Source organism: Artibeus jamaicensis, unplaced genomic scaffold (assembly GCF_021234435.1).
Source record: "Artibeus jamaicensis isolate MK-2021 breed Jamaican fruit bat unplaced genomic scaffold, CSHL_Jam_final contig_585, whole genome shotgun sequence".
Lineage (NCBI taxonomy): Eukaryota > Metazoa > Chordata > Mammalia > Chiroptera > Phyllostomidae > Artibeus > Artibeus jamaicensis.
This window is the reverse complement of record NW_026521894.1, coordinates 13,882,531-13,909,365: the sequence shown is the minus strand read 5'-3', so window position 1 is coordinate 13,909,365 and position 26,835 is coordinate 13,882,531. Positions and strand designations below refer to the sequence as shown.

Genomic DNA, 26,835 nt, shown 5'->3' with positions numbered 1-26,835 from the left:
CTTAAAAAAACAAAACCAAAAACAACTCCTTTGGCTTCAACTAAAATACAGTGGGGTCTGTAGTATGCAACTGAAAACCCCTGACCACACTTCCTCTCCCTCAATCCCACTTCTCGAGGCGGTCTCTCGTACAGTTTAGCTGTTTCTTCCGTCTTCCCCTCAATACTTCTAGACTTCTGAGTTTTAGCCATTGTGATGCTCATATCACATATGACATGGATTTAGTTCTCTCACGCTCCATCCCAGCACACATGGACTTGCCCTATCCCAATCCCCCTTAGAGCTGTATCAGATTTTTTTGGTTAAATTAAGTCTCAATATTTACCATATAAAATCAATCATAGTTGAGTCATATAGTTTACTATGATTACAATGTCTTTCAAGTAAAAAAAGCTTTTAAAAATATGTTATTTATTTTTAGAGAGAGAGGAAGCAAGGGAGAAAGAGAGGGAGAGAAACACTGATATGCAAGAGATATATTAATGAGTTGCTTCTCGCCCCCAACCAGGGACTTGGCCCACAACCCACATGCCCTGACCTGGAATGGAACTGGCGACCTTTTGGTTCACAGGCCAGCACTCAGTCCACTAAGCCACACCTGCCATAGCATCACATAAAAAGTTTTATTTATCCTATAGTTAATACCTGTCTTATTATTCTACTTGCTTGGTTTTACATACATTATTAATTCACCCCGAATTCACTTCCAATTGTGTAAATGTCTTTTAAATACATAAAACTGATCAGTTGCGTTGGCCAAAAAGTTCATTTAATTTTTTTAATACAATGGCTCTAGTAGTGCTTAGTTGTTTTTAACTTCATTTGAAACAATTTTGTTAGACTGTATTGTGACAACTGTCATATCAGTGTACATGAAAAAAACATCAAAATTGGTAAATTTTTGTGTAACCATTTTAATATTGAAGATGGAAGAAAATAAGAAACATATTTGGCATATTATGCCTTATTATTTCAAGAAAGGTAAAACCACAACTGAAACACAAAAAAAGGATTTGTGCAGTGTATGGAGAAGGTGCTGTGAGTGATCAAACCTGTCCAAAGTGGTGTGTGAAGTTTCTTGGTACTACTGACATTTTGGCCAAATAACTATTTGCTGTGAGGCTGTCTTATGCATTGGAAGATGTTTAGCAGCACCCCTGGCCTCTACTAGCTAGAAGCCAATAGTGGGAGACAGACATACTCAAAATATCCAAATCAGTGAAGTTATTGATAAAAATTAAAAATGTGTCTTTTATTTTATGGAAAAAAGTAATGAATTTTTTGGCCAATCCACTAAATCAGATTTCTCCTTTCAGAAATGTTCTTCCTGGAGCCTTCCATAGGCTTACTTGAATCTGGACTGGTTAATCTTTGGGCTGTTGCACAGTCTGCACTCTGGGGTTCTATTCACCGTGATGCTGAGGAGTCCCTTTTCCTCTCTACTATGTTATATTCCCTGGTTCCCCCACCCCGGTCTTCTTCCCTGGTTTACTCCTTTGTGTTGTTGGAGCTTATCCACCAGGAGCATCCTTGGAAGCTTCATTGGAGATTATGAAGAAGCTCACAGAATCTACAGAAGGACTGAAGATTAAAGTTTGAAAACTGTACGTCCAGAAACAATATTCAGATTATCTAACAATCTATACATCTAATACCTCCTTTGGTCAAAGGCACCAAAGACCCCGAGCAAGCACCTTCAACCTAGAACCTATGCTGTTGCTACCTCTGAAAACTATCTCTCATCTCCTTTCTTGAGGAATAGATTTTGTGAAAAATCTACTTCCTCACATTTCCTGAAATTGAGGTCTCCCATGGAAGCGTCTGGCTGAAAAAGCCTGGGTATATGCCTGTCTTTGCTGCAGTAGTTGCAGAGGTCATAGTGTGGGAGTTTCCCCAAATGTAAAAAGGGAATTCTAAAGTTATTGGTGGTTCCTGAACATAACTGTTATGTCCACCTGTTATGTATGTCTGTCTGTTATGTCATAAACTCTACCAGAGTTTGCATGTCTGACAATGTATTTGTTGTATCCTTATGCTCTTTCAGGATTCTGAAGACATTGTTCCATTGAATTCTAGGCTCTAGAAACCCATAGCCAATTTGTTTTGTGATCAACTGTGCAACCTGGTTTTTACTCTCTAGACACTTTTAGGATATTCTTTAAGCCTGATTTTCTGAGATTTCATTAAGATATGATAGGTTAGTCTTTTTTTGTCAACTATTATGCTAGAACTTCAGATGCAGAAACTCATGTTCTTCATTACTGTAAATTTTCTCTTATCTTTTGTTTAATATATTTCTTTCCACGATACTTTCAGTCTCTCTCTCTATGGAATACAATTAGTCAAATATTAAACCACTTGAACTGATCCTCTCATTTCATCTTTGTTCTTCTATTTTCTATCTTTTTGTTCTTTTGTTATGTTTCATATTCCAAACCTTCCAGCACTTATTTATTTCCACAAATTCTTTTTTTCTCTGAATATTCCTTTTATTATAGATCCCTGGTATTCTTCATGACTGCAGATTTTCTCTTCTTTCTCTAGAAGTATTAATCACCAGAATTTTTTTTTAAGTTTCATTTGCTCTTTACATTGTGTGTTTCCTCTGAATTCACCTTTCCAGGATGTTTTTGTTTTGGTATTTCATGTTAAATGCCTTCCTCATGTCCAGTCATTATTGGCTTCTGTTTAGGAGCCAGGTACTAAAAGTTGCATTTGCTATGGAAGATAGACTTCACTGAGAGTGCTCTGGCAAGGATCCAGTTACTTCCTTTGGTGATGGGTGGGGGCAGGGGGCATATAACTGTCAGTACTTGAAGGTAAGAGTATAATAAAAAGACTCTAAATTTATGAATATCTGAGTTGAAATTGGGGCCCAGGAATTTATGGTGTCTTACTTTTTGTTTTTGAGAAACATTAAAATAAGAGAAAATAGAATATGTAACAAAAACCAGCCAGAATTGACATCGCAATATTTTGCCATATTTGCTTCGTTTTTTAAACAGCTTTATTATGCTACATAACAAAAATTTTACCCAGTTTACGTGTACAATCCAATGCTTTTTGGTGTATTTACAGCCACCAACACCACAATCTAATTTTAGAACTTTTCCATCACTCCAAAAAGAAAGCTTGTGCCCACTCGTAGCCCTTCCACGCTCAGCTCCAAGCAACCGTGAATCTCCTTTCTGTCCTTACAGACTTGCCTATTCTAGATATTTCATATTTATGTGATCATATGTGTGGTCTTTTGCATCTGGCTTGTTTCACTCAGCATGTTTTTGAATTTCCTCCATGTTGTAGCATGTATAAGTATTGTTTGTTTTTATGGTTGAATAATAACATTGTTATGATTCTACCACACTTTATCTGTTCATCGGTTGATAACATTTAGGTTGCTTTCAGCTTTTTGCTAATATGAACAAGTGTTATGAACATTCATGTACAGTCTATGTGGGGTCATATGGTTCTATTTTTCTTGGGTAGATACCTAGGAGTAAAATTACTTTGTCCTATGGTAACTCTATGTCCAACATTTTGAGAAACTGCTACATTGTTTTTCCAAAATGCCTGCAGCATTTTAAACTTCCACCAGCAATATATGAGGGTTCCTATTTCTCCATATCCTCACCAACACTTGTCATTGTTTTTCTTTTTTAATAGCACTTCTAGTTGGTGTGAAGTCAGATCTTGTGGCCTTTAATGACTTATGATGTTGAGCATTTTTTCTATGCATATTGACCATTCATACATCATTTTTTTAAGAAATTTCTATTCAAATCCTTTGCTCATCTTTTCAGTTGTCTCAATGAATTCCAAGAAGTCATCATAAGTCCTACTTGTTAGTCTCTTACTGAATATATGATTTGCAAATATTTTCTCCCAGTCTATGGGTTATCCTCTCACATTCTTAATGTCTTCTGAAGTGCACAACTTTTGAAATTTAATGAGATCAAATTTATAAATTTTCTTTATTGCTTCTGCTTTTGGTGTTGCATCTAAGAAATTGCCTAGTTCAAGGTCGTGGTTTTAGTTCACATTTTAGGTCTATGATCAGCTTTGACTTAATTTCTGAGTCTGGTAGGAGGTGGGGATCCAAATTCATTCTTTTGTATGTGGGTATCCACTGCTCCATCACATTTGTTGAAAAGACTATTCTTTCACTGTTGAACTGTCTTGAAACCTTTGTTGAAATCAATTGACAATGTAAAGGTTTATTTTGAACTCTCAATTCTATTCCATTGAACTACATAGCTGTTCTTATGCCAACATTTGATTATTATAGCTTTGTAGTAAGTTTTCAAATGGGGAAGTATGAGTCCTCCAATTTTTTTGTTCTTTTTCAAGATTGTTGAGCTATTCTGGGTTCTGCGTGTTCATATATTAATTTTAGGATCAGCTTTTAATTGATTCTAACTTGTGGGAAAAGCCAGCAGGAATTATAACAGGGATCCCACTGAATTCACAGTTCAATTTTGAGAATATTGCCATCCTCAACTGTATTAAATTTTCTGATCCATGAGTATGTAACGTCTTTCCATTTATTTAGCTCTTCCACAGTGATTTCCAGTGTAGAAATCTTTCACTTCTTTTGTTAAATTTATTCCTCAGTATTTTATTCTTTTTGATGCTAGTGTAAGTGGAATTATCTCTTAATTTCATTTTTAGATTCTTCATTGCTAGTGTATAGAAATCAATTGGTTTTTATATACTGATCTTGTACCCTTCAATCTTGAAATGATTAGTTCTAGTATTTTTTAGTGGTTTTCTCTCCAGAAAACCATGTTAGGTAAATAAATATTACCCAATGAAGATAGTATTATTTTTCCTTTCCAATTTGGATGCCTTTTATTCTTTTTCTTGTTTAACTGCCCTGACTAGAATCTCCAATGCAATGTTGAATATAGGTAGCGATAACAGATATTTGAAGGTCTCGTTCCTGCCTCAAGTACTTTTAAAAAGAAGAAATATTTCATATGAAACAGAAGTCCCTTTCAGATCCAAACCCCAAATCTTAATCTCCTTTTTTCCACAGCTCCATAACCAACAATTATCAAGAATTTGGTGTACTGTCTGTGGATATCTTTGCATCTTTATGTGTTGTGCATTCACAAGTAATATGGAGTACTGTTTTGTGTATCAGCTATTTTTATTCTATATAAATGATTTTATGCCAAATATGCTAATATTTTTGCATTTCTTAAATTCAACATTAATTTTCAGGATATATTCATATATATATATATACATACATACACACATAAATATAATCTATCACAATAATATTTTTATTAGCGCATTTCTCTATTAGTATTTAGACTACTTCCAGTTTATTAAATTATAAACAATGCTGCATTGAAAAGGTTTCAATTGTAAACCATATGTGAGAAATTATCCAGGGTAGGGATTTTGAAGTGTTATTTCTAGGTTATATAGAAATATGTTGTATTTTATTAAGCAATGTCAAGTTCTTTTACCTAGTGATTTTTCCTAATGAATATACTAACAAAGTAGGAGAGTTTTCTCTATGCCCCCAGATGTATTTGATGCCAATTTTTTTAGTTATTGATAATTTGACGGGCAGAATAATTGCCTGTGGTATTATTATTATTAGTATGGTGTGTCCTATTTACTGGTGAGGTGACGTGTCTTTTGTTTGTTTGTTTATTTTTAAGGAGATGTACTTTATTGATTTATTACCCTTTCAGGGGTTTGTTTTGTGAATTACCAGTTATATCCTTTGCTCATTTTTTCAGCTAGATTGTTTTTCTTTATATACTAATTGGTAAAAGTTCTTTAAATGTTTGGGATACTAATTCTACATCTACTTTATTGCTGTAAATATCTTAATCCAGCCTACCACCTCCATTTAAATGTATGGTGCCTTTTTTAGATATTTTGAAAAATTAAATATAATTAAACTTCTTAGTATTTTCCATTATGATTTTTTCCCTTATGTCCTGTGTAGGTAATCTACTCTTCCTTGAAATCACAAAGATTTTGCTTTCTATTAATTGTTTTAATGTCTTTGGTTTTCATCTTTGCTTCACCCATCAAGAAAGCTGTGTCATTGATGTTGGAAGGCAATGATCTGTACTGTTGTTGTTGGTCTTTTGTTTTTTCGTTTTACAAATGCAAATGTCTACCACCATTTTCTTCACCAAGTTGGAACCCTCTACATCTCCTAAGCCAAGTTCCATATAAGCATCAATCTCTTTCTAAATTCTTCAAAGTGCTGTGAGTTATGTGCCCATTTCAATGCTGAAACTGTACTATTTTAATTACTATAGCTTTATACTTAGTATTGATAATTGGTAAGGCCAGTTCCATGTCCTTAATTCATCTTTTTTCAAAATTAATTTGGCTATATTAGCAAAGTTAAACTTCAGTATTCATTTTAGAATATATTTGTCAAGTTCTATAAAAATCCTATTGATTTAAATTGAAATTGCATGAAGTTAAAGAAATATTTGGGGTGGACATAGCTCCCATATTGAGCCTTCTCAACTATTAATTGGTCTTCCATTTATTCAAATCTTGTATGTACTTCAATAAAGTTTCAGAATTTTGCCTTTACATAAAGATAATATATTTATTTCCTTAGATATAGTCTTAGGAACTTTATAGTTTTTTTGAGTGCTATGTGAATAGACATGTTTTTCTATTAATTTTTATTATTTATTGATCATCTGTGCTTTTTCAAACTTTGTATCTCTTGATATTAGTTCTACCAGCTTGCCCACTAATTCTCGAGTTTTCCATGTAATCAAAATTATGGGAAAAAATACAGGAATTATATCTCTTCTAATAGCCATAGCTCTTATTCTTTTTTTTTCGTTGAAGATAGGCAGAAATGGAAGTCTTATATAATTAATGCAATCCCCAATAAAGGTGATGTTAAATGTTGAGTGAGTTAGTAAAAATTCTATACTTACTTCATATTTTAATGAGTTTTTCTAAACTTTGACATTAAGTTACATCCTATCATTTGTCACCTAATCTGAGGTACTTGAAGAATGATCAGGACTCGGGGGAGACAGGCATAAACCAGAACCCTACTAATTGATTAAGCAGTTGAAAAACAAGATAGAATATTCGAGCAATGCAAAAAAACAAACAAACAAAAAAAACACCTAACTAGCAAATATTAAACCTTGCGGTCCCAAACTGAGGAATATTATGTTTTCAAGTACTATGGAAATGGTACAAAATTGGCCATAAAACAAGTTTTAACAATGCCAAAGGCCTGAAAGCAAGCAGAACATGTTCTCTAACCAAAAATACAGGAAAGGGAAATTAATATTAAAAATATAACCAGAAAACTCCCAATTTTGTAAAAGAACACGTTTCTAAATAAACCTTAAATCAGAAAGAAACAAAATGAAATTTAGAAAACACTTTAAACTAAATCAGAGTAAATATTCTATGTTTTAAATCCTGTATGATGCTATTAGACAGTGAGTTATAGGCTTAAAAAACTAAGAAAAGACTGAAAAATTAATTGAGTTAAGCATCCATTTCAAACAGTTAGAAAAAAGTACAATGAAGAGAGTAGAACGCAGAAAATAATAAAAATAAGACCAGAAATTTAAGAAACAAAAAGCCAATATAAAATAGAGAAGAATAAAAGTAAAAGTTGATGTTTTGAAAAGGCTAATAAAATTGACAAACTTGTGATGTAAATGCTAAAGACTGAAATTAGAAGGCACAAATAATGTCAGGAAAGATAAAGAGTTGATCACTATAGGTTCTGCAGATGTAAAACATAAAATATGGTATAAACAACTTTAAGCTCATATATTTTAAAATTTAGATGAAATAAATTTTCAGGAAAACATAATTGTAAAATTGACATAAGAAACAGAATGTGAGTATATCTATAACCATCAAGGAAACTGAAGTAGTCAAAACTCTTCTCACAAAGAAATCTCTAGGCCCAGATGGCTACACCAGCAAATTTAATTCTAACCTTAGACAAATTTTCCCAGAGGACAAAAAGAAACAAAATATTTCCCACATACTTTATTTTTTAAAGGTTTTATTTATTTGTTTTTAGAGAAAGGAAGAGAGGGAGAAAGAGGGAGAGAAACATCAATATGTGGTTGCCTCCTGAGCACCCCTCACTGGGGACCTGGCCTGCAACCCAGGCATGTGCCCTGACTGGGAATCAAACCAGGGACCCTTTGCTTTGCAGTCTGGCGCTCAATCCAGTGAGCCACACCAGCCAGGGCCCAAATACTTTATGATACAAAGTTTATGATACATCTCCAAAAAGCACATTATGAGAAAGGAAAATAATAGGCCGATCTCATTTATGAACACGGATTAAAAGTCCTAAATAGATTTTAAGTAAACTGATTTCTGCAGTATACTTATCATGATTAAGACGAGTTTATTCCAGAAATTGAAGATCAGGTGGTAGTTAAACAAATAAATTAATACCATAACACACTCTGAGAGTTTAAAGAGTGTCTCAGTAGGTGCAGAAAAGTGTTGGATAAAATTCACCATCCAAAAAATTGTATGAATGTTTTTTATTGAATAAAGTGCATCTATCCAAAACCTTCAGTAAACCTCATACTTAATAGTGTAAAGGTAAAACCTTTCCCTTTCAGATCAGGAAAAAGACAAGAATGCCTGTGACCACCTCTTTTATTCAACATTGTCCTGGAAGTTCTATCCAACATACGAAGGCAAGGCAAAAAAGGGAAAAGGGGAAAATAGAGGAAAGGAAGAAACAAGCTGTTATTATTCATAGGTATGATTGTATATGTGAAATTTCAAAAGATCTATGAATAAACTAATTTATTTAATAAGAGGGTTTAGCAAGGTCTCTGAATTTAAAAGAGCAATATATAAAAACAATTGTATTTATATGTACCAGCAAAAACAGACAATCAAAAATTTAAAAAAGATGTTATTTGTAATAGCATTAAAAATTAAGTAGCACCTATAGCTAAACTTCTATGAAGACAACAATGTAAACTTACTGAGAGGCAATTAAGGAAAACCTAACTAAATAGAATGACATAAATTATCAACAGATTTAAGACTCAATATTGTAGAAATGTCAATTAAAAAAAGTAGACCTATAGATTCAATGTTATCCCAATAAAAATTTCAAAAAAATTTTAGCACATGAAACTATTCTATTTTTGTAGCACATGAAACTTTAAATTTTATATTGAAGTATAAAGAGCAAAGAAAGAAAAGCATTCACTTACTCTACCAGATTTCAAGACCCACACCCCATCACACTGTGTGCAAAAATGAATTCCTGGTAGAGTTGTAAAAGGCATAACTCTAAGACCTTTAGATGATAGTATCTGAGAATAACAACATAACCTCAAAGTAAGGAAAAACTTCTTAATCAAGGAATACCATGCATTAAGCAAAAAGGACAAGAGTGAAAAATTGAACTAGTCTAATATTGAAGATTTTTGTATATCAAAATATACCAAAAAGAGAGGCCAAGAAGTAGAAAATACATGTGTGTAGCACAAATAAGACAGAGAACTGGTGCCCCAAAAAACAGAACTCAGAGAAACCAGTAAGAAAAGGACAATTCAATAGAAGGCTTAAACAGACACCTCACAAGAGAAGAAGTCCAAGTGGACAATAAACATATGAAAGATTATTAGTAAACAAGAAAATGCAAATTGAGACCTCAGTGACATATCACTATATACCCACCAGATAAGTGAAAACTGAAAAGTTGGACAATATCAAGTGTGACAAGATTATGAAACCAGGAAAACTCTTGGTTATTTTTTATAATAAAAAATATTTTTTTTTTTTTTATAAAATTATTTTTAGTATACTAAAAAAAAAAGGGAAGAAAAACAAAAAAAAAAGTAGGATATTTGTTAATTATAATTTTTTATTCTTTGAAGGATTTTATAAAACATATATAAGTCAATATATAAATATAAATACATATGTATATATAAATGCAATAAGTATACATATCTATGCACACAATTCACTAGTGTTAAGTTGTTGATTTATTAATCTGAGAGAACTTTGTGATCGTAAATTTTCACCATAAAACACATTTGTGTTTTTCCTTTTATTTTTTGCTTCAGATTTTTCCAGACTATGTGTTTACAAAATTGTACACATACATGTTCATGATAGTCATATTTACCTAGTGGATTTTTCTTTGTGATGCGATGAGTAGCCCTTATTAATGTCCTTGTTAATGCTACTCTATTTAAAGAACCCTCTGATAATTCACTGCTTCATAAAGTTTCTTGTTTAGAATTTGCCTGGAGTATCTTTTTCTATCCCTCTATTTTCTGTATTTTAGTTGTTTAGTTTTAACTTTTTTAATGTTTGTTTTTAATGGTCTTAGTATCAGTGGATTAGCTAGCTAGTGAGGTAGCCATGCACTCAGATTAGGTAAGAGGTAGTTAAATTTTAACAGTAGCCAGGTATCTAGCCTGGACCATCAGGCAAATTCATTCTGAGGCTTTCTCCAGGAAATCATCTCTCTGGGCCCCACAACATCTTAATTTAAAATCAGGATTTTGTTAGTAGAAAGCAAGCTAATTTATTGTTCTGTTTTTTCCAGTTAACAAAACAGATTAAAGCACCATCATTTTCTGTTAGAAAACCGGTCATTTTTCCGTTGAAATTTTATTTATTTATTTATGTTTTTCATCCATGTGTTCAGGACATTAAGCAGGCATGGGTACAGACCGAGAGCCAAGAGGGTATAAACAAGGAGTTAGTCGCTTTGTTCCTGGCTTATGTGACAAGAGCCCCACCGAATCAGGTGTAACTCTAGCCAGGTCTGGGACACAGATTAAAAATTTAGAGCTGATGCCATTATTTATATTTCCTTATTTTTAAATGTGATCTATGACTAGTGATCATTGGGTTTCTTCCTCCAGGTTCTTAGTGAGAGCCTCAAAGAAATATTTTCAAGCAAAATTTTCACAATTTGTGGGCTGGTAACTTTGTTAAGTGAGGGATTTACTAGAATGGGGGAAAGTGATTCAACTGGAAGAGGCAGGAGGTTGGATTAAATTGAAGTTGTGAATGGATTGGGGGTGGGGCTGATCAAATTAGAATCTTGAGGGACATATACAGCCTGATAATAACAGGATTTTTCATTTAGAGATTTTATCCTAAAAGAAAAATCATCTTTCTGGGTCTTCATGTATCTTTATTTCAAGTCTAGATTTCATACTAGCAGAATGTAAAATACTTTTTTTCTCCCTTAAAACAGAAAACAAGCCCTGGCTGGTGTAGCTCTGTGGATTGAGTGTTGGCCTGGGAACCAAAGGGTCATGGGTTTGATTACTAGTCAGGGCACATGCCTGGGTTGTGTGCCAGGTCCCCAGTAGGGGGTGCTCAAGAGGCAGCCATACACTGATGTTTCTCTCGCTTTCTTTCTCTTTCCCTCTCTCTAAAAATAAGTAAATAAATAAATAGAATATTTTAAAAAACAGAAAAAGATTAAGGCAATACTTTTTAGATCAAGATGTATTTTTTTCCTGTCAAAATTCATTTACCCATTCAGTCAGTTATTCACTCATTTGGAAAATGTCTATAGGTAACAGGCATTTAGATGTATGGCCTACATGATTGGGCAAACAAAGATCGCTTCTTTTGCAGAATTTATATTCTGCATAGACCAGGCAGAGAAAGAAATAACAAACGACTAAACTATATACAATCAAGAAAACAGTATTTGCTACATAAAAAAGAAGAGTACAGCAGGATAAAGGAGATAAGGAGTGCAGAATGTTACAGGAGGAAGTGGGAAGAGGACTGCAACTCTAAATATGGCTGTCAGGGTTGGTTGACCTCATTTGAACAAAGACTTGGATAATACAGGCAAGAGTGTTCTTGGCCAAGAAAGAGCTAATGCAAGGGCCCTAAGGCAGCAGCTACACTTAAACAGCATCAGGAAGGCATGTGGCATACAGAGAGTGGATCAAGAGAGGTCAAGGAGGTTGAGGAGAGCCTTGTAAATCACTGTGAACACCTTTAACTTTCACTGTCTGATGGGATCTTCTTTTCCCTCAACCCCATCTAACTGCATCATTAAGTTAAAAAACTGTTGTCAAGCTCATGCTGTAATATGGTAACTGTCCATTTTCTCAGTGGGGAGGTTGAGTGTCTTTCATGTTTATTGTCTATTTGGAATTGCTTTTTCTGAATGGCCTATTTATATTCACTGCCCAATTTTGTATTGGGGTCTGTATTTTTTATATTATATGTATTTGCAGTAATAGTGGTAGTTATAAACACCTTTATATGTTAGAGACATTACAGAATTTGTCTACTCTTCTGGCATTTATCTTTTGACTTTGTTTTTGGCATCAGCTGCTATAAAATTATATTTTTATATAGATGAATTTTTAAAATGATTTCTTTTATAGCTCTTAAGTGTTCTGCCTCCATCAAAGTTTCTTTACAAACCCCAGGTTGTATAAGTAGTCTCTTAAATTTTCTTCTTAGGATTTCTATAGTTATTGGGTGTTTAATTCGATTGGACATAACTTTGAAACTAAAATTCCTACATTACATCCTGCTGCAAGAATAAACTGTTTTGCTATGTTATTATATAAAACATGCTTTTCACATTGAATTAAAATACTGCCTTGTCATATTAAAATGAAGGAGCAGTTTTTAAGCTTATGATGTACTACACCATATCCAAAAGCTGGTAAGAATGATCTGAAAAAGATAGATTATGAGAAATAAGAAAAATAGCAAGATGCCCATGGGCCCCGGAGGGATTGGGACCCAGAGAACAACGGAAAGGGTTTGGGTCATCTCATCTTTACTGACACAGGTAAAGTTGAGGGTATAGGTATAGACAAAGGCAGTTTGGTAGATCTGCTGGACAGCAGATACGGAGTCCTTGTTTAAGAGTTTTTATTTTCCCAGAGAGGCAGAATATCATCTACTCCTGGGAAAGACGATGAGGAAAGAAAGAGGGTGGAAGAGGTAAGTAGATTTAAGGAGAGGAATGTGGGAAATCACATTATTGCAGAATGAGAAAATAAACAATTAGGAGAGTATAAGAGGACTGGTAGGCAGAATTAAGGTCCCAACTAGGTATTTGTGGTAATCGGTTTAAAATGAGAATTCTTCAGAGGTTATATATGATAGTGTGAATTTTAAATTTTCAGTAAACTTACTTTTCACTTCTTTTTCTATACTTTCAAACCATTTAAGTCAAAGGCTTTATAGTTTCATTTTCATATTAGTACTTTAAAATGGTAAGTAAAAAATGTTTAGTTTCTTTTTCTTATTAATACTTTCAGACCACTGAAGTCAAAGCTTTAAATTTCGTGGACTATATGGTATGTTGACGTTAATGAAATTACGGGATGGTTGTTTAACTAAGGTTGATGGTAAAAGGATTAGGTGACAGGCTAATAGTCAAACGAATCAGGGTGATTGGCTCAGGGCAGATAAGGGAAGTTGGAACTTAAAAACCAAGGGTATTTTCTATAATCGTGTCACCATCTTGCCATTGTTATCTCATTCCTCCACTTCATAGTGCATCAGTCATTCATTCATTCAACAAATACTTACTCAGCACCTATTATGTGTCAGGCACTGTTCTATATGCAGAGGATACACCACTGAACAAGAGACACAAGGTTCTTGCTTTCCTGGAACTTATGTTCTAATACAGGAAGATAGACAATAATAATAAAAATAATATTAATTATAATAAAAGCTAACATTTACTAACAATTAATGTTTTCTGAGACAGTTTTAAGCACTTTACAAATATTAATTCAGTAATCCTTATAATAACGTTATGAAGTACAGACTAGAATTATTCCCATTTTACGCAGGAGGAAACTGAAGGCACAGAAAGGGAAAACAGCTTGCTCAAGGCAACACGGCAAGGAAAGGGCAGAACTGGAATTTAGAACCAAGCCAGTCAGGCTACAGCTCTCATCGTCTTAATGACTTTGTTATGCTGCCTTTCGGACAAGAAACAGGGCAATAAGCCAATACTGAATACAATACATTCAGGTAGGTTTAGTGCTACAAAAAAAATAAAACAGGGTGATGGGGTGGTAATGTGTGTTGGAGGATTTGGGATGCAAATTTAGATACCAAGGAAAACCTCACTTAGGAAGTGACATTTGGACTGAGACTTGAGGTATGGTTATGGTTATTCTGGGGCACAGGCAGCAGAAGAAAGCTAGTGTAGAGGAATCTTTATTTGTGAAACAGAAATGCCCAGTTCGCCATGGCTAGATCTCAGTGTGTAAGAGTGACTGACTAGATAGAAGTAAAGTCAGGGAGACAGGGAGATAGGCAGGCCAGGCTATGCCTGATGGATCCTCAGACCGCATTAAGAAATTTAATTTTTATTCTAACTGCAGTGGATTTTCATGCGGGAGCTAACAATACTTGATGCATAATTTTAAAAAATCACTCTCGCTGCTATCTGAAAAATTGAATGTAGGACAAAAGAGGAAGCAGGTAGATCCATTAGGAAGCAGATACAATCTAGGTGGAAAATAATAGTGGCTTTGACTAGCGTAGTGATAGAGAATAAAATTTAGAGTATATTTGGAAAGGCGAATTGGCAAAACTTGCAAAGAAACTGGATGTGAAGGGTGAATGAAAAGGAATTTAAGCCTTGAGGTTTGGGTTTGAGTGGCTAGTACGATGGTAAGTGTCCTTTATTGAGTATGTGTAAGAGAAGGGGAGAAATACCTTCAGCAAGAAAAATCAATAATTACCTCCTAAACTTTATTGGAGAAAGGGACTTTTTCCTTTTTTTTTTTTTTTTCCATTTAAGTTTCAAAGAAAGAGTTCTGGGAAAAAAAGCATTTTAATGTTCAATTTTATGAGCTCTTTACTTTAGAAACTTGAGGGAGTTGAATTTTCTTTTGTTTAACAAATAAGTTATTCAGCATACTTTGACCAAGGATTACGTGATGAGATAGCAAGATAAACTAGGCGAACAAGATCCCTGTTCCCAGAGTTTCTTGGGGATTAGGAAGGGGACCGGGAGGGAACGACGGTTAATTTTCTTCCTCTTCGTTGTCTTATTAAAACTTCGCCTATGCACGAGTAGCCATCTTATAACTGCATCTCGTGCTCCTGGCAGTTGGGCCCACCGTTCTAAACGCTCAATGTCAATTAATAAATGAATGAATCTCTAATAGTGACACCTCCCCTCCCGTTAGAACTTATTTTAAATAAAAATTTCAACAAACAATACGAATACAACCTTTGTTTTGAAGGCTAATATTTTTTGCAGGAATTGTACCTTTATAAAGATCGTGGTTGCCCCCGTATATATTTGTTCTTTCTTCATATCCAATTAAATGAAAATACTAGTTTTTCCGTTGCCCAACTCTCTGGGCTTGTTGGGTCTAGCTCAGGAGAAAGGAAGCAGGAGCCGTTGGATTTAAACAGTTTGGTGTAATCCTTTTCTACGCTCTCTCTCGCTAGCCGGGGACGTGGTGTCGGCTACCGGGGCTTTCCGTCCACGCAGTACCGGAATGAAGGAGTCTGGGAGGGGGTCGGGGAAGGAAAAGACGGAAGAGACATTAAGTAATTGGTTCTTGTAGGTATAAAATGATGTTTAGGATCAGCTCTGAGGCACCGATTTCAAACGCCCGCCCCCTGAGCCGTCTCGGCCCCGCCCCTCGCTGTCGTCACACTTACGTCTACCTTGGCTTCTGCGGATTGGTCGCTGTCTCCGCCTCGGTGTACTGCGTAAGTGCTTGGGATTTACTTCCGGGTCTTGGGCTTTGGTCCCGGGTGCAGGGGATTCTGGGAGGGAAGAGTCGTTATGAAGTCAGTGTGATCTGTGGAGGCTGCTGAATCAGACCTCATCCAAGGTGAGCTGCGGGAAAGCAGTAGTCTGTCTTTCTTATCCGAATGGGACGGGAAAGCGCGGTTGGGATCGGAGTTGCAGGCTGAGAACTGAGCGTAGATGGAGGAGGTCCCAGAGCGGCGGGCGGGTGGCGGAGCCCAATGCAGGCGGATGCATTTCGCGTCCCCGGCGCTGCAGAGAGCAAAGCGCGGAGGGAGCACAGCGCGGAGGGAGCACTGCAGACTCCCTTAAGCAGTATCGGGCCCCCTCACCCCTCTCCGAATCGGCGTAGAGTTCTTGGTGACATCCCCAAGGTGAACTCCTGGGAGATGGGAATGACAATTATCCAGGGATGTGTGAGAGGCGGCGGCGCCCCCAGCGGCAGGAAAACCCTTTTTCTCCACCTATGGATACAATCCCTTTCCGTTTTTTGAAAATCTGGAGATTTATAGGCCGCTTCCCCCAACATCCCCCGCACACTTGCTTTCTTTCCTATGCTCGACGGGGTTTTAGTTGCTCCTCCTAGGAGATTATTTTGGCTGTCCGTAAGCAAAAGTAACAAAGAACGGGTCTCTGGTTTTATCAGCACATTTTGGGGACGAGGCTTCGGTTTTCTTTAGCATTCCTTAAATTATAACCAACAAAAGATCTGGTTTTTATTATGCTGTAGGCTGTAAGAGAAAGGCGGATCAACAAAAAGGTTGAAGGACTTTGCCTAGGTAACCGTTACTGAAGTTTTTAGCACACTTTAATCCAGGACATTCAGTAATTGTGATTAGAGTATATTTTTTGTGGGATTTTTAAATATTCTTTTTGTAGTTACTAGCCTACTTTATGTTGTGTGAGTTTAGATAAAACGTGAACATTAGGGATTCTGGGGGAGTTGAGAATTTTTAATACTCTCTCATGGCTATGCTGTATTTTACAAGGGCTTTGCCCTTGTCAAATAATTCTATGAGAAATATCCCCATTCCACAGATGACAAAATTTTAAGCTAAGCGACTTGCCCAGGGCTGTAGAGCCAGGACAACAGGAGCACACATTCAGATAGATCTTTAAAACAGAATTTTTTGTACTCAGTGGGAGTTAACCTAAGAAGCCATATTCCTTGTACACCCCGAGCTTCATTACTTGTTTTCTTGAGAACTTTTGTTTGAGATTATTTAAGTAAATTTGGGAGAATGAGTTACAAAATTATTTCTCAAGGATGGATGTCAACACTTTAAGAATGATAATCTGTCATATAGGAAATAACTTGATACTGTTTTTCTTCAAGGCATAAAAGATGACGACAGCAGCTCGGCCAACATTTGAACCTGCAAGAGGTGGGAGAGGAAAAGGAGAAGGTGATTTGAGCCAACTCTCAAAGCAGTATTCTAGTAGAGACCTTCCCTCACATACAAAAATAAAATATAGGTAATGAAGACTTTCATGTTTTATTGTTCACAAAGCAAGATGAAATTGGTTAAATGGCATGGTCATGAGATGGTAGCATGTTTAGGTTTATATCACATTTATTTTATACGAGTAGAATGCTATAGAATATCTAACACTAAAATTATGCTCTATGATTATAAAAAAAACAACTGGGTATTTCTTAATCAGAAATTCCTATTAATCAAGAATATCCGCATGTAGATGGAAAAATAATACATCACTTCAGAAAGACAATGCACTGTCAGTACTAATCAATATGAGCCTAAAAGTGTTATTGTAACATGCCGAGTTGACCTACTGACAAAAAGTAGACATTTTAATTGATTTGTAGCATTATTATAGGAATATATGTGATTCATTTCAGGGTTCTTGAAATACTGGGAATATCACAAGGATGCCTGTTAGCAACCCACATATTAGAGTAATAATGTTGTCCAGTTCCTTCTTCTGTACTTTAGAGACTCAAGGACAAAGCTGCTTTTTTGTGATGTTTCCTCCGTTGCTACAGCCATGTGTATTTTTAAGAAACATTTTTGCCCTGGTTTGTTCCTACTTTAGACAGGCCACTCAGGATGCCCCTGAAGAGGTTCGGAACCGTGACTTCAGAAGAGAGCTGGAAGAGAGAGAGCGAGCTGCTGCAAGGGAAAAAAACAGGGACCGCCCAACTCGAGGTACCAACACTACCTCAGACATTCCTTGCATAAAATTATTGACATTTTTTTATAATTTTGACAGTTTAATTTTTTTTTTAATTTGGTAATTGTAATGGATTACTTTGTTTGTTTTAAATATTGGTGTGAGTTGAAACACTTTGCTAACTAATATGGTTAGATTACAGATAATACTGAGGCCGATTCCAGCTCCATCTTTTTATGGTTCTGTATTGGAAGGAACAAGATGACCCGGGGATATTCAGCAGTCATTGTTTCAGTTCAGATCAAGGGGTTTTTGACTATTTACAAGAGCCGGAATTTTAAGGCCCCACAGTTTCTGTCTGTGGAGTTCTCCCATTTTTGCCACTGGCTTGGAAGGCATCTGGGGGTGTATATTTACAGTATATGTGAACTAGTCTTTAAATTTCCTGGGAGAGGCTACAGTTCCCATGTTAAAATCAGTGCTTTCATTAACGTATTCAACAACTATTTATTACCAAGGGCTTATTTACCAAGCACTGTGGTTTCGATTCCTGCTGTCATGACAGTTATAATCTATCAATTAATTGTTTGTGCTCACAGGTCCCTAAGGTGTTACATGAAATACAGTATTTGTTGCAGTAAGCTATATAATGTTTGTTTATCCCCAGAACATACAACCTCGTCTTCAGTGTCAAAGAAGCCTCGGTTAGACCAGATTCCCGCTGCCAACCTCGATGCAGATGATCCTCTAACAGATGTATGTTTTGTTTCCTCCTTTTATCGCCATAGTAGTTCATATTGTTCTCTGAAATATTTTTTTACTCTTTTGTCTTTAAGAAGTGCCCTTTATTTTTACTTAACTGTTATTCAAATGCTAAACCTTATTGTTGATTTTACTTTATTTTTTAAAGATTTTATTTATTTACTTTTAGAAAGAGGAAGGGAGGGAGAAAGAGAAAGAAGGGGAGGGAATCATTGATGTCAGAGAGAAATATCGATGGGTTGCCTCATGAACAAGCTTCAGTGGGGAACTGAACCCGCCACCCAGTCATGTGGCCTGTCCAGGACTTGAACTGGCAACCTTTTACTCTGCAGGATGACGCCCAACCACCTGAGCCACACCTATCAGGGCAGACTTTATAGTTGATTTTAAAACAAAAAGTATTACTATGTGGTTATTCAAACTTCAAAAACAAGTTTGAGCTCTCAGGAACCAAATAAGGAAGTGATCTAATAAAGATTTGCTTCCCTAAAAAATAATTCCCTCTGTTAAAACTTTGTGATTGGGCTCCCATGTTACAAAAACCTCCAGAGGGCACTCTTCAGAATGGGGCTCCATCAATAGCAGCCCCTAGAGTTACGCCAAGTGCCTTTCCGAGTTAGATGCTCACCACGCCATCCAGGTGTGCGGCACACTTAGAGGCTCCCTCTGTGCTTAGGGAGGGAAGTGACCTAAGTGGGTCTAAGTGGTTTTTAAGGACTAGTGCTTTAGTTTACATTAAAATTGAACAGGACCCATAGTCTATAATTAATTTGCCATTTTCTACATACAGTGAAAAAATCCAAGTGACCTTTCTTGAGTAGCATCTAATTAAGCATATGTATCAGCAGTTAATTCTAGAGTGAACAGATTGGGTTAAATCATTTAGTAATTAAGTGCGAGGAATTCAGTGAGACTTAATGATTATTCATTTGAAATTGGTTTCTTCTGAGAATTTAGCGACCTTTTTGTACTTTTGATTATTCTTCCTAGTTTAAAGCTGTTTTGAGCTGTAATAAACTATTTTTGATTCTCAGGGTGATGACACTATGTACACATGTACTATGTATCAGTGTAAAGTGTTCCTTTTCTGGTGTTAGAAATACTTTTATATCTAAATTCCCTTTTGATCCTGTAAGTTTGAAAGGCACTTTGTTATACTATTAGTTATTATACTCTCTAAAATTTGTGAGAGGTTGACATTTTAGTAAGTATTCAGAAGCTTTTGGGGGGGGTTGGTTGTTCATTTTAATCATATAAAGGTGTGTTTATCTTTAGTACTAGGAAAATTATTCCTGCTCCAAAGATCTATTTGATCCGTGTAATTTTTATGGGAAAAAAATGAAAAATGTGAATTTTCTCTCTAATGTCTTGGGCCATCACATTCTTTTTTAAGGAGGAAGATGAAGATGAAGACTTTGAAGAGGAGAGTGATGATGATGACACTGCAGCTCTCCTCGCAGAACTGGAAAAAATTAAAAAAGAAAGAGCTGAAGAGCAAGCCCGGAAGGTAAAATCAAAATGTTAAATATTTACGTCTTCTTGCATAAACTAAAGTGGGTCTATTTTTAATTCAGGTATTATCTTGTATTAGAAATTGTCCTTGCCATGTCTAGATATTGTAGGACTTGTAGACTATAAATCTGATCATTTTGTGACATTTTAAGTGTCTTGGTTATGTTAGAAATTCTTTCCAAGTAGTTCAGACATACTTAATAATACTTATCAAGTTGTTCTTTATTCACTTATTTTTTGTTTGTTCAACAGACATTTAGTTAATGTCAGTTAAGTGTCAGAACAATTACAAATGATTAAGATTTAGTCATGGCCTACAAAGAACTCACTGATGGAATGAGGCCATCCTCATTCCCCTTCTGGTCTCTACCTCAGTCTTCTTTCCAGGGACTTGTTGAAGGAGTCTGTCAACAGTCTCTCAATTTACACAATGGAAAAAAAGGCTACCTAACTTAAAGATAGTTGTAAGGATTAACTAGAATTCATAGTAATAAAAATAGGTAATGAAGCTGGGGAGGCAAAAGCAGGTTAAAAGCATTAGGTTTGTAAATAAACGCTAAAGGAGTTTGCACTCTGTTCTGAAGGATAATTTGTAAAGCTCGTTAATTTCAACAAGATAGGTGAGATTGCATATGCACTTTTGAAAGATTACTCTGGCAGGAGTATTGAGGGTACATTGGAAAGAACTGATGTACCCTCAGTTCTTGGAAAGGAGACTGTACCAGTAAGCCTCACATGCAGTTTTGAGTGTCGTGCATAAGAGAAGTTGGAATCAAAAGAAGTGAGCAGATGCTGATAGAGTTATCAAGAAGGTAGAACAGACCTTCTTGATAGCTCTATCTAAAGTGGCTGTCAGATGTGTCGGTAAAGATGACCCCCATTTTCTGGGTAGATATTGGTGCGGTACACTAACACAGGGAATACAAAAAGATGGGTGTATTTAGATAGAGAGCAAGATGATGAATTCCATTGGGAATATGTTAAATTTGATACTTTGTAAGATGTTCAAGTTGAGATATTGGCCTCCACTTTCAGCCAGAACAGAGCAGCCTTGTTCTGTTTTAAAAAAAGAAGACAACTTTGAAAAAAGATTGATGCAGGTTAATTTAATACTTGGAATCTAGGGAGGTGGACTTCGAGTAAGTCAGAAGGGTCAGGGAAGAATTCAGAAAAGATGTCAAATTTGGGCTAAGCTTTGAAGACTGCTAGAATTCAGATTGGAAGAAAAATATTTTAATATTCAGTTCTTATCAAAGTTTGGCATAAGAAAGCAAAACGCCTATAATAGCTTATAATTTTTATATTTCATTGTAGAAAACAGGGTTTAAGAACATTCCTCATATCACTTGTACACCACTAGAGGGCAGTTGTTCTATTCCAAATACTGTTTGGTTAGTCTAATGGTTGTAAATGCATAAAAATGAGCGATTTAAATGCATTGGTTAAGCTTTAGGGAGGATAAACATTTTAGACAGAAGGTCCTGTAATTTTGTGAGGCTGATGTGATCTGTATAAAGTGTGTTGGTGTTTGCTGGGGTTGCTGACAGTTTTAGGTCTTCTGCCCGGTTCCCTGGCTTTCTAGTGGTTGGTCTTTGAGTGTCCCAAAATAACACTCCAAACCGTTCTGCCTGTGTCAGAGGCTGGGAAACTTTTCTGTAAAGGGCCAGATCATAACTATGTTCGGCTTATGGGCCACAAAGCCCCTGTCGCAACTATTCAGCTCTGCTTGTTGTAGCACAAGCAGCCACAGACAGTACATAAATGAATGAACGAGACTGTATTCCAGTAAAATCTTATTTACCAAATGGGGTGGTTTAGATTTGACCCATAGGCTGCATAGCCTTTAGCCTGTGTTCATAAAGCATAATGTACCTGGTACTTGAATATGAAAAGAATTGGCACCTTCTTTTTCCAGAGCTGTGTGGTAACCAACCAACAACTCTAAAGCAGATATATTCAAAACTTAGAATGGCCAGGACCTTATTACATCACATGCATCATTATAAGTTTGGACACATTGTATACTTGAGTTCCTAGTTTTCTAGTATTTCAGAGAAATGTCTTAAATTTCAGCATCAATATTTATTTAAAATATATAATTTATAGTAAGCTATCTGGAAAATATTCCTAACTCTGTCAAAAGTCTGAGCAATGGCCTGAAATATTTTTTCCCCTGAAAATTGAATTTTCTCACCTTTCAGCTAGTTGGTCTCATTAAAAAAAAATGAAACCCAGTGTTCATATTTGGATGTTAAAATGAAGTATCATTAACATGCATTGGAAGTCAGTTGTTTTTCCAAATGGTTTAACAAATACATTTTAAATGGACTTCCAGGAAGCCTTTTTCCTTGGTCCATGAGGCCATATGTTTCTGTCGCCCCCAGGACACAGGAAGGTGGGGTCTGCCTTTGGTTTAAGAGGGCGTTGGATCGGGTAGATCTGGAAGCTGTGGTTAAGGTTTTAGACATTTTATATTCCTAATTCTAAGAATGAAACTGAGGGGGATTTGGATTTAAAGAGGTTAATGCTAAAATAAAAGTGAGGAAGGACATGATTATATGGTATGAGAAGTATAAAAATAGAGAGTACCAGTAAATAATAAGAACAAAATGGATAAACCTCAGGTAAATTTGTAGAAGTACATGTTAACAATGTAATTTTGATAGTGTCTTGTTATAGGAGATACTTCTTGGCTAATAATAACTTGTCACCAATCCTAGAGGTGCAAGTTTACATTGTTAGTAACTGAAGATAATAAGCATTTATAATCAGTTATGTATAGCCCTTTAAAATTTGAGGTAATAGCCCTGGCTGGTGTAGCTCAGTGGATTGAACACAGGCCTGCGAACCAGAGGATCGAGGTTCGATTCCCAGTCAGGGCACATGCCTGGGTTGCAGGCCGGTTCCCAGCAGGGGACTCATGAGATGCAACCATACATTGACGTTTCTCTCCCTCTCTTCTTCCCTTCCTCTCTAAAGATAAATAAATGAAATCTTTTCTTAAAAATCGAGGTAATAGCTTTGCTAAATGTGTCTTGATGTTTAATATGTACTTAAATTGCTAGAATGTGTATTGGTGTACTCTCTTAAAATAAGCAATTTTGTGTTTACCTCAAGAAAGAAAATAGATTTAAGTATATATCTGACAGATTTCAGAGTCAGAAGAGACTAATGAATGTGTGATGATGGCATGCATGAAGTATTTATCATAAAATGTGAAATTATTTTATTTTGATAAGTGAGACTTCTCTGGCATGTTTTGAAGACAAAAAAAAAACACCCTGAAAAACAAAGAAAGTCCCCACCACCTAAATGCTTATTCCTACCAGTCTTTTAAATGGGAGTTGTGTGAGAATGTTGACCCTGGAGTTACCATAAATAAATATGAATCTTCCCCTGTCATTGACAGGAACAAGAGCAAAAAGCTGAAGAAGAAAGGATTCGTATGGAAAACATTCTGAGTGGAAACCCTCTGCTTAACCTCACCGGCCCATCCCAGCCTCAGGCCAACTTCAAAGTTAAAAGAAGGTACTGTACAGTAATGAGTTAGAAATATATACACACAGATGATGAGTTTTACAGCAAACTATATGATATAGAGCCTCTAAAATCCCACTTTGCACTGATACTCTGTCAGATTTTGCAGGAATGGAAGAAGGAGAATGAAAGAAATAACTTATTTACAGTAGATATTTACAGTAACCAGCTGTGTACCCAATACTGTTCTAAGCTTTAGAGGCAGAGCAGAGCACTGAGCCTTTGATGCCACAGAGTTTACATTTTAGGTGTAACTTTGTGTCGAGGGTCCCCAAGACCTCCCTTCACATTCAGGGACCCACTGGAAGGACTCGGGGAGTTAGCGTGTAGTTGTACCCATGGCAAGCACAGTACAGTGACAGATCGTGAGGGGAAAGGGCATCACAGCGATCCAGGTGTGTGCTTCCGTACGCTCTGTCCCTTCCATGAGGTGTCACACAGGCACGTCCTGTCCCCTAACAGTGAGAATACAGTAACGTGCAATGTTTCCGCCCAGGGAAGCCCACTAGAGACTCAGTGCCCATGGGCCGGTATCTGCCTAGCACGTACCAAAATTCAGACTCCCGGAAGGGAAACAAGGGTTCTGGATAAACTACATTATCTGTGCAAACAGTCTAGGCAGTGGTAGTGAGAAGGTTCCTGGAGTCCAAGTGTCCAGGTGCAGGTGGGCCTTTCTAAGGACAGCGGTTTCAGGCCTGGCGTGTTAACTCTTCCTCATGGTGTGCGTGTGTGTGTGGAGGGGTGAAGTAGAAGGAGGAAAGGGGAGAGAATATAAGTAAATGTTGAATATAGTACTTCAGACAGTGATACGTAGGAAAATAGAACAGCTTACAGGAAGTGCAGAGTGGGGGGAAGGTTGTGTTATTTTTATAAGGTGATCAAGGAACCCTGTAGGCTTCCTTGATCACCTTATAAAGGTGGGGTGGGGGACTTGACAGATACAAGACATGTTAAGTTCAGAATGTTGTGTAAATCTATGTGGGGGTGTTGACTACAGAGCTTGAGAAATGGTTCTGGAGTGAATCCAGGCTGGAGATAATTAATTTGGAAGCTGTCAACTTACAGAAGTTTTCTAAAGCCATGAAGACTAGACGAGGGCACCTAGAGAAGGAGTTCAACTAGCGGGAGAGGTCAGGGCACTGAGCCCGGGGTGATGTTTAGGGATTAGATAGGTACCCAGTACACACTAGGTGCTCAGTAAATACTGATGGAATGAACTTTGAGTGAAGAAAACCTAGGCTAAGAAGGAGCAGCCAGTAGCCACATGGAAGACTGGATAGGACAAAACTGCATTGATTATATTCATATTAAACTGTATAATTTGTTTGCCTTGTTCACATTCAGATGGAATTGTTTGGAGATTGGATCGGGTCTTAATACGCAGGTCACATTTGACCCAGCTCTGCTCAGCTTTTCACATACCTGTGTCCCGCACCATGATGACTTCTTAACGCTGTTTTCCAAAGATGCCCGTGTTCTTTGCTTGTTTTCATGTGTAGTTTCTTCTGGCATGGATACATGTGCACATAAACACACATTACGCGGCCTTTCGTTTTATATGTATCTGTGAGAGTATGTGCTATATGTATATTACATAATGGGTTTGTGTTTTACATGCAAAAATGATACTTTGAAATTACACTCTTAGTTTCCTTTAAAATATGTATTGTATAGCCCCTGCATAGGTGCCTGTGCATAATGAAACCCAACCAGAATAATGCAGCCACAGTTCTGCCCTGAGCTCTGCAGCTGCTGTTTCTGTTGGCTGGTGCAGACGTGCACCAGTACTGTATACGAGCCTTAACTGTTAATGCCAGTACTTCCTTCTCCTTTCGTTGTCCAAAAATGTGAATGCCACAGGGGATGATTACTAAATGTTAACTGATGGAGATCCTTAAAACCACACCATTCGAACTACCGTAAATTGGTCAGTTATTATCTAGAGTTGTCTGTACTAATTAGGGTGGTATCAAGTACTTTTTGATTTAGACCTGGAAACATTTGATAGGTATGTAATGAAAATTTACGTATTTCTGCCGAGTTGATCAAAGCCTCTCGTATTGGAGAAGTAATGAGAATGTTCTCTATGTTCTGAACAGGAAATTGCCCTTTCCGCTGTTATAGTGCATGATTACAACCTATTCAAAATTATTGTATTCTTTTGGGTGTAATTGCTGCCTCTTTATATACATACAATTCACATAGTGTTGTCTCCTAATACAGGCATTTTAAGAATGCTCTATTTTCTTTCCTTCAGGTGGGACGACGATGTTGTTTTCAAGAACTGTGCGAAGGGAGTAGATGATCAGAAGAAAGACAAAAGATTTGTCAACGATACGCTGCGATCTGAGTTTCACAAAAAGTTTATGGAGAAATATATTAAATAGTGCAGTTTTATGTGCTTAAAGACTATAAAATGTAAATAATCACTCTGACTTTATTTTGGTTGGTTGGTTTTTTTCTTTCCCTCCATTTAAATTGTGAATAGGCTTCTCTAATTTTAAGCTCCAAAATATCTTTTCCTTGATTGACACCTTATTTGATACGGACATGGGAATTATTTATCCCAGCTTCCAGTCTGAATATTTCCAGTCATGTTTTCTTTTTAAAATTGGAAAGATTATCTTCTTGTAATGAATGCTTTTCATAATCTAAATAACCATATCTGTGTTCCCCAACTTTTTTGTTGAACTGTATGCAGCTTATAAAACACTGCATTTTTTTGTGTGTGTATTGTGTTTCTTTGTACATTAACTTTTTCTTCTCGTTTCTCTAACATTGATTTATGGTCAGTTAACTCCTGGTATCCTCTCTGTTTTTTAAAAGAATGTGATGAAAGATGAAAGGGATTCATTTCATTGTGGACCACTTGATGCTATGGAAATGTGTCATCAACCAGGAAGCGCCCCGATGTGCGCCTGAGGGAGCCCGGGGTGTCTTAACTTGTACGGAGGCTTCTTTCTTGGCCCAAGACGAACTAATGAAGCATCCCTGGGAGGCCTGTGGCTCTCACTGTGTCCTGGATCCCCAGCCTCCAGGTTTCTCTGGAATGAGAGTTTGCACAGTGACACACATTAGAGACAAAGCATAAGAAAATTTAAAAATCAATGCATGAAATAAAAACTTTGGAAATTGGA

General features: G+C 36.4%; 2 protein-coding genes and 1 non-coding gene across 6 annotated transcripts in view; 1 reads left to right on the top strand and 2 right to left on the bottom strand.

Annotated features, from left to right (window-relative positions):
- KDM4D (lysine demethylase 4D) overlaps nt 1–15,755 on the bottom strand; it is a 27,411-nt gene extending 11,656 nt beyond the window's left edge. Inside the window, exons 1-3 of one of the 3 annotated variants that reach the window (XM_053670471.1) lie at nt 15,670–15,755; nt 15,263–15,507; nt 13,558–13,651 (exon numbers count right to left, since the gene is read on the bottom strand). The gene's annotated coding sequence lies outside the window, so the exon portion shown is untranslated. Of the gene's footprint in view, nt 1–13,557; nt 13,652–15,262; nt 15,605–15,663 lie in introns of those variants that run through there. The other 2 variants (XM_037163462.2, XM_037163461.2) reach the window with 2 other exon arrangements.
- LOC119062477 (small nucleolar RNA SNORA48) lies at nt 10,664–10,803 on the bottom strand. Its single transcript, XR_005084981.2, has one exon. It is a non-coding gene; the product is annotated as a small nucleolar RNA SNORA48 (small nucleolar RNA).
- Nucleotides 15,740–26,835, top strand: CWC15 (CWC15 spliceosome associated protein homolog). 2 transcript variants are annotated; one of them, XM_037163464.2, is made up of 8 exons: nt 15,740–15,839; nt 17,091–17,230; nt 17,810–17,922; nt 18,555–18,643; nt 20,043–20,156; nt 23,571–23,689; nt 25,956–26,116; nt 26,525–26,835. In XM_037163464.2, the coding sequence occupies exons 2-7, from the start codon at nt 17,100–17,102 to the stop codon at nt 26,083–26,085; spliced, it is 696 nt and encodes a 231-aa protein (XP_037019359.1). In that variant the 5' UTR covers nt 15,740–15,839; nt 17,091–17,099; the 3' UTR covers nt 26,086–26,116; nt 26,525–26,835. The 2 variants fall into 2 exon arrangements, with proteins under 2 accessions (XP_037019359.1, XP_037019358.1); XM_037163463.2 differs by having other exon boundaries at nt 25,956–26,835.

Excerpts from the sequence above, each read along its gene's own strand:
- CWC15 (XM_037163464.2), top strand. The coding sequence starts at position 17,100 with ATGACGACAGCAGCTCGGCCAACATTTGAACCTGCAAGAGGTGGGAGA. Across the intron at positions 17,923-18,554 it reads CAGGGACCGCCCAACTCGAG|AACATACAACCTCGTCTTCA; the intron begins GTACCAACACTA and ends GTTTATCCCCAG. Across the intron at positions 18,644-20,042 it reads CAGATGATCCTCTAACAGAT|GAGGAAGATGAAGATGAAGA; the intron begins GTATGTTTTGTT and ends TTCTTTTTTAAG.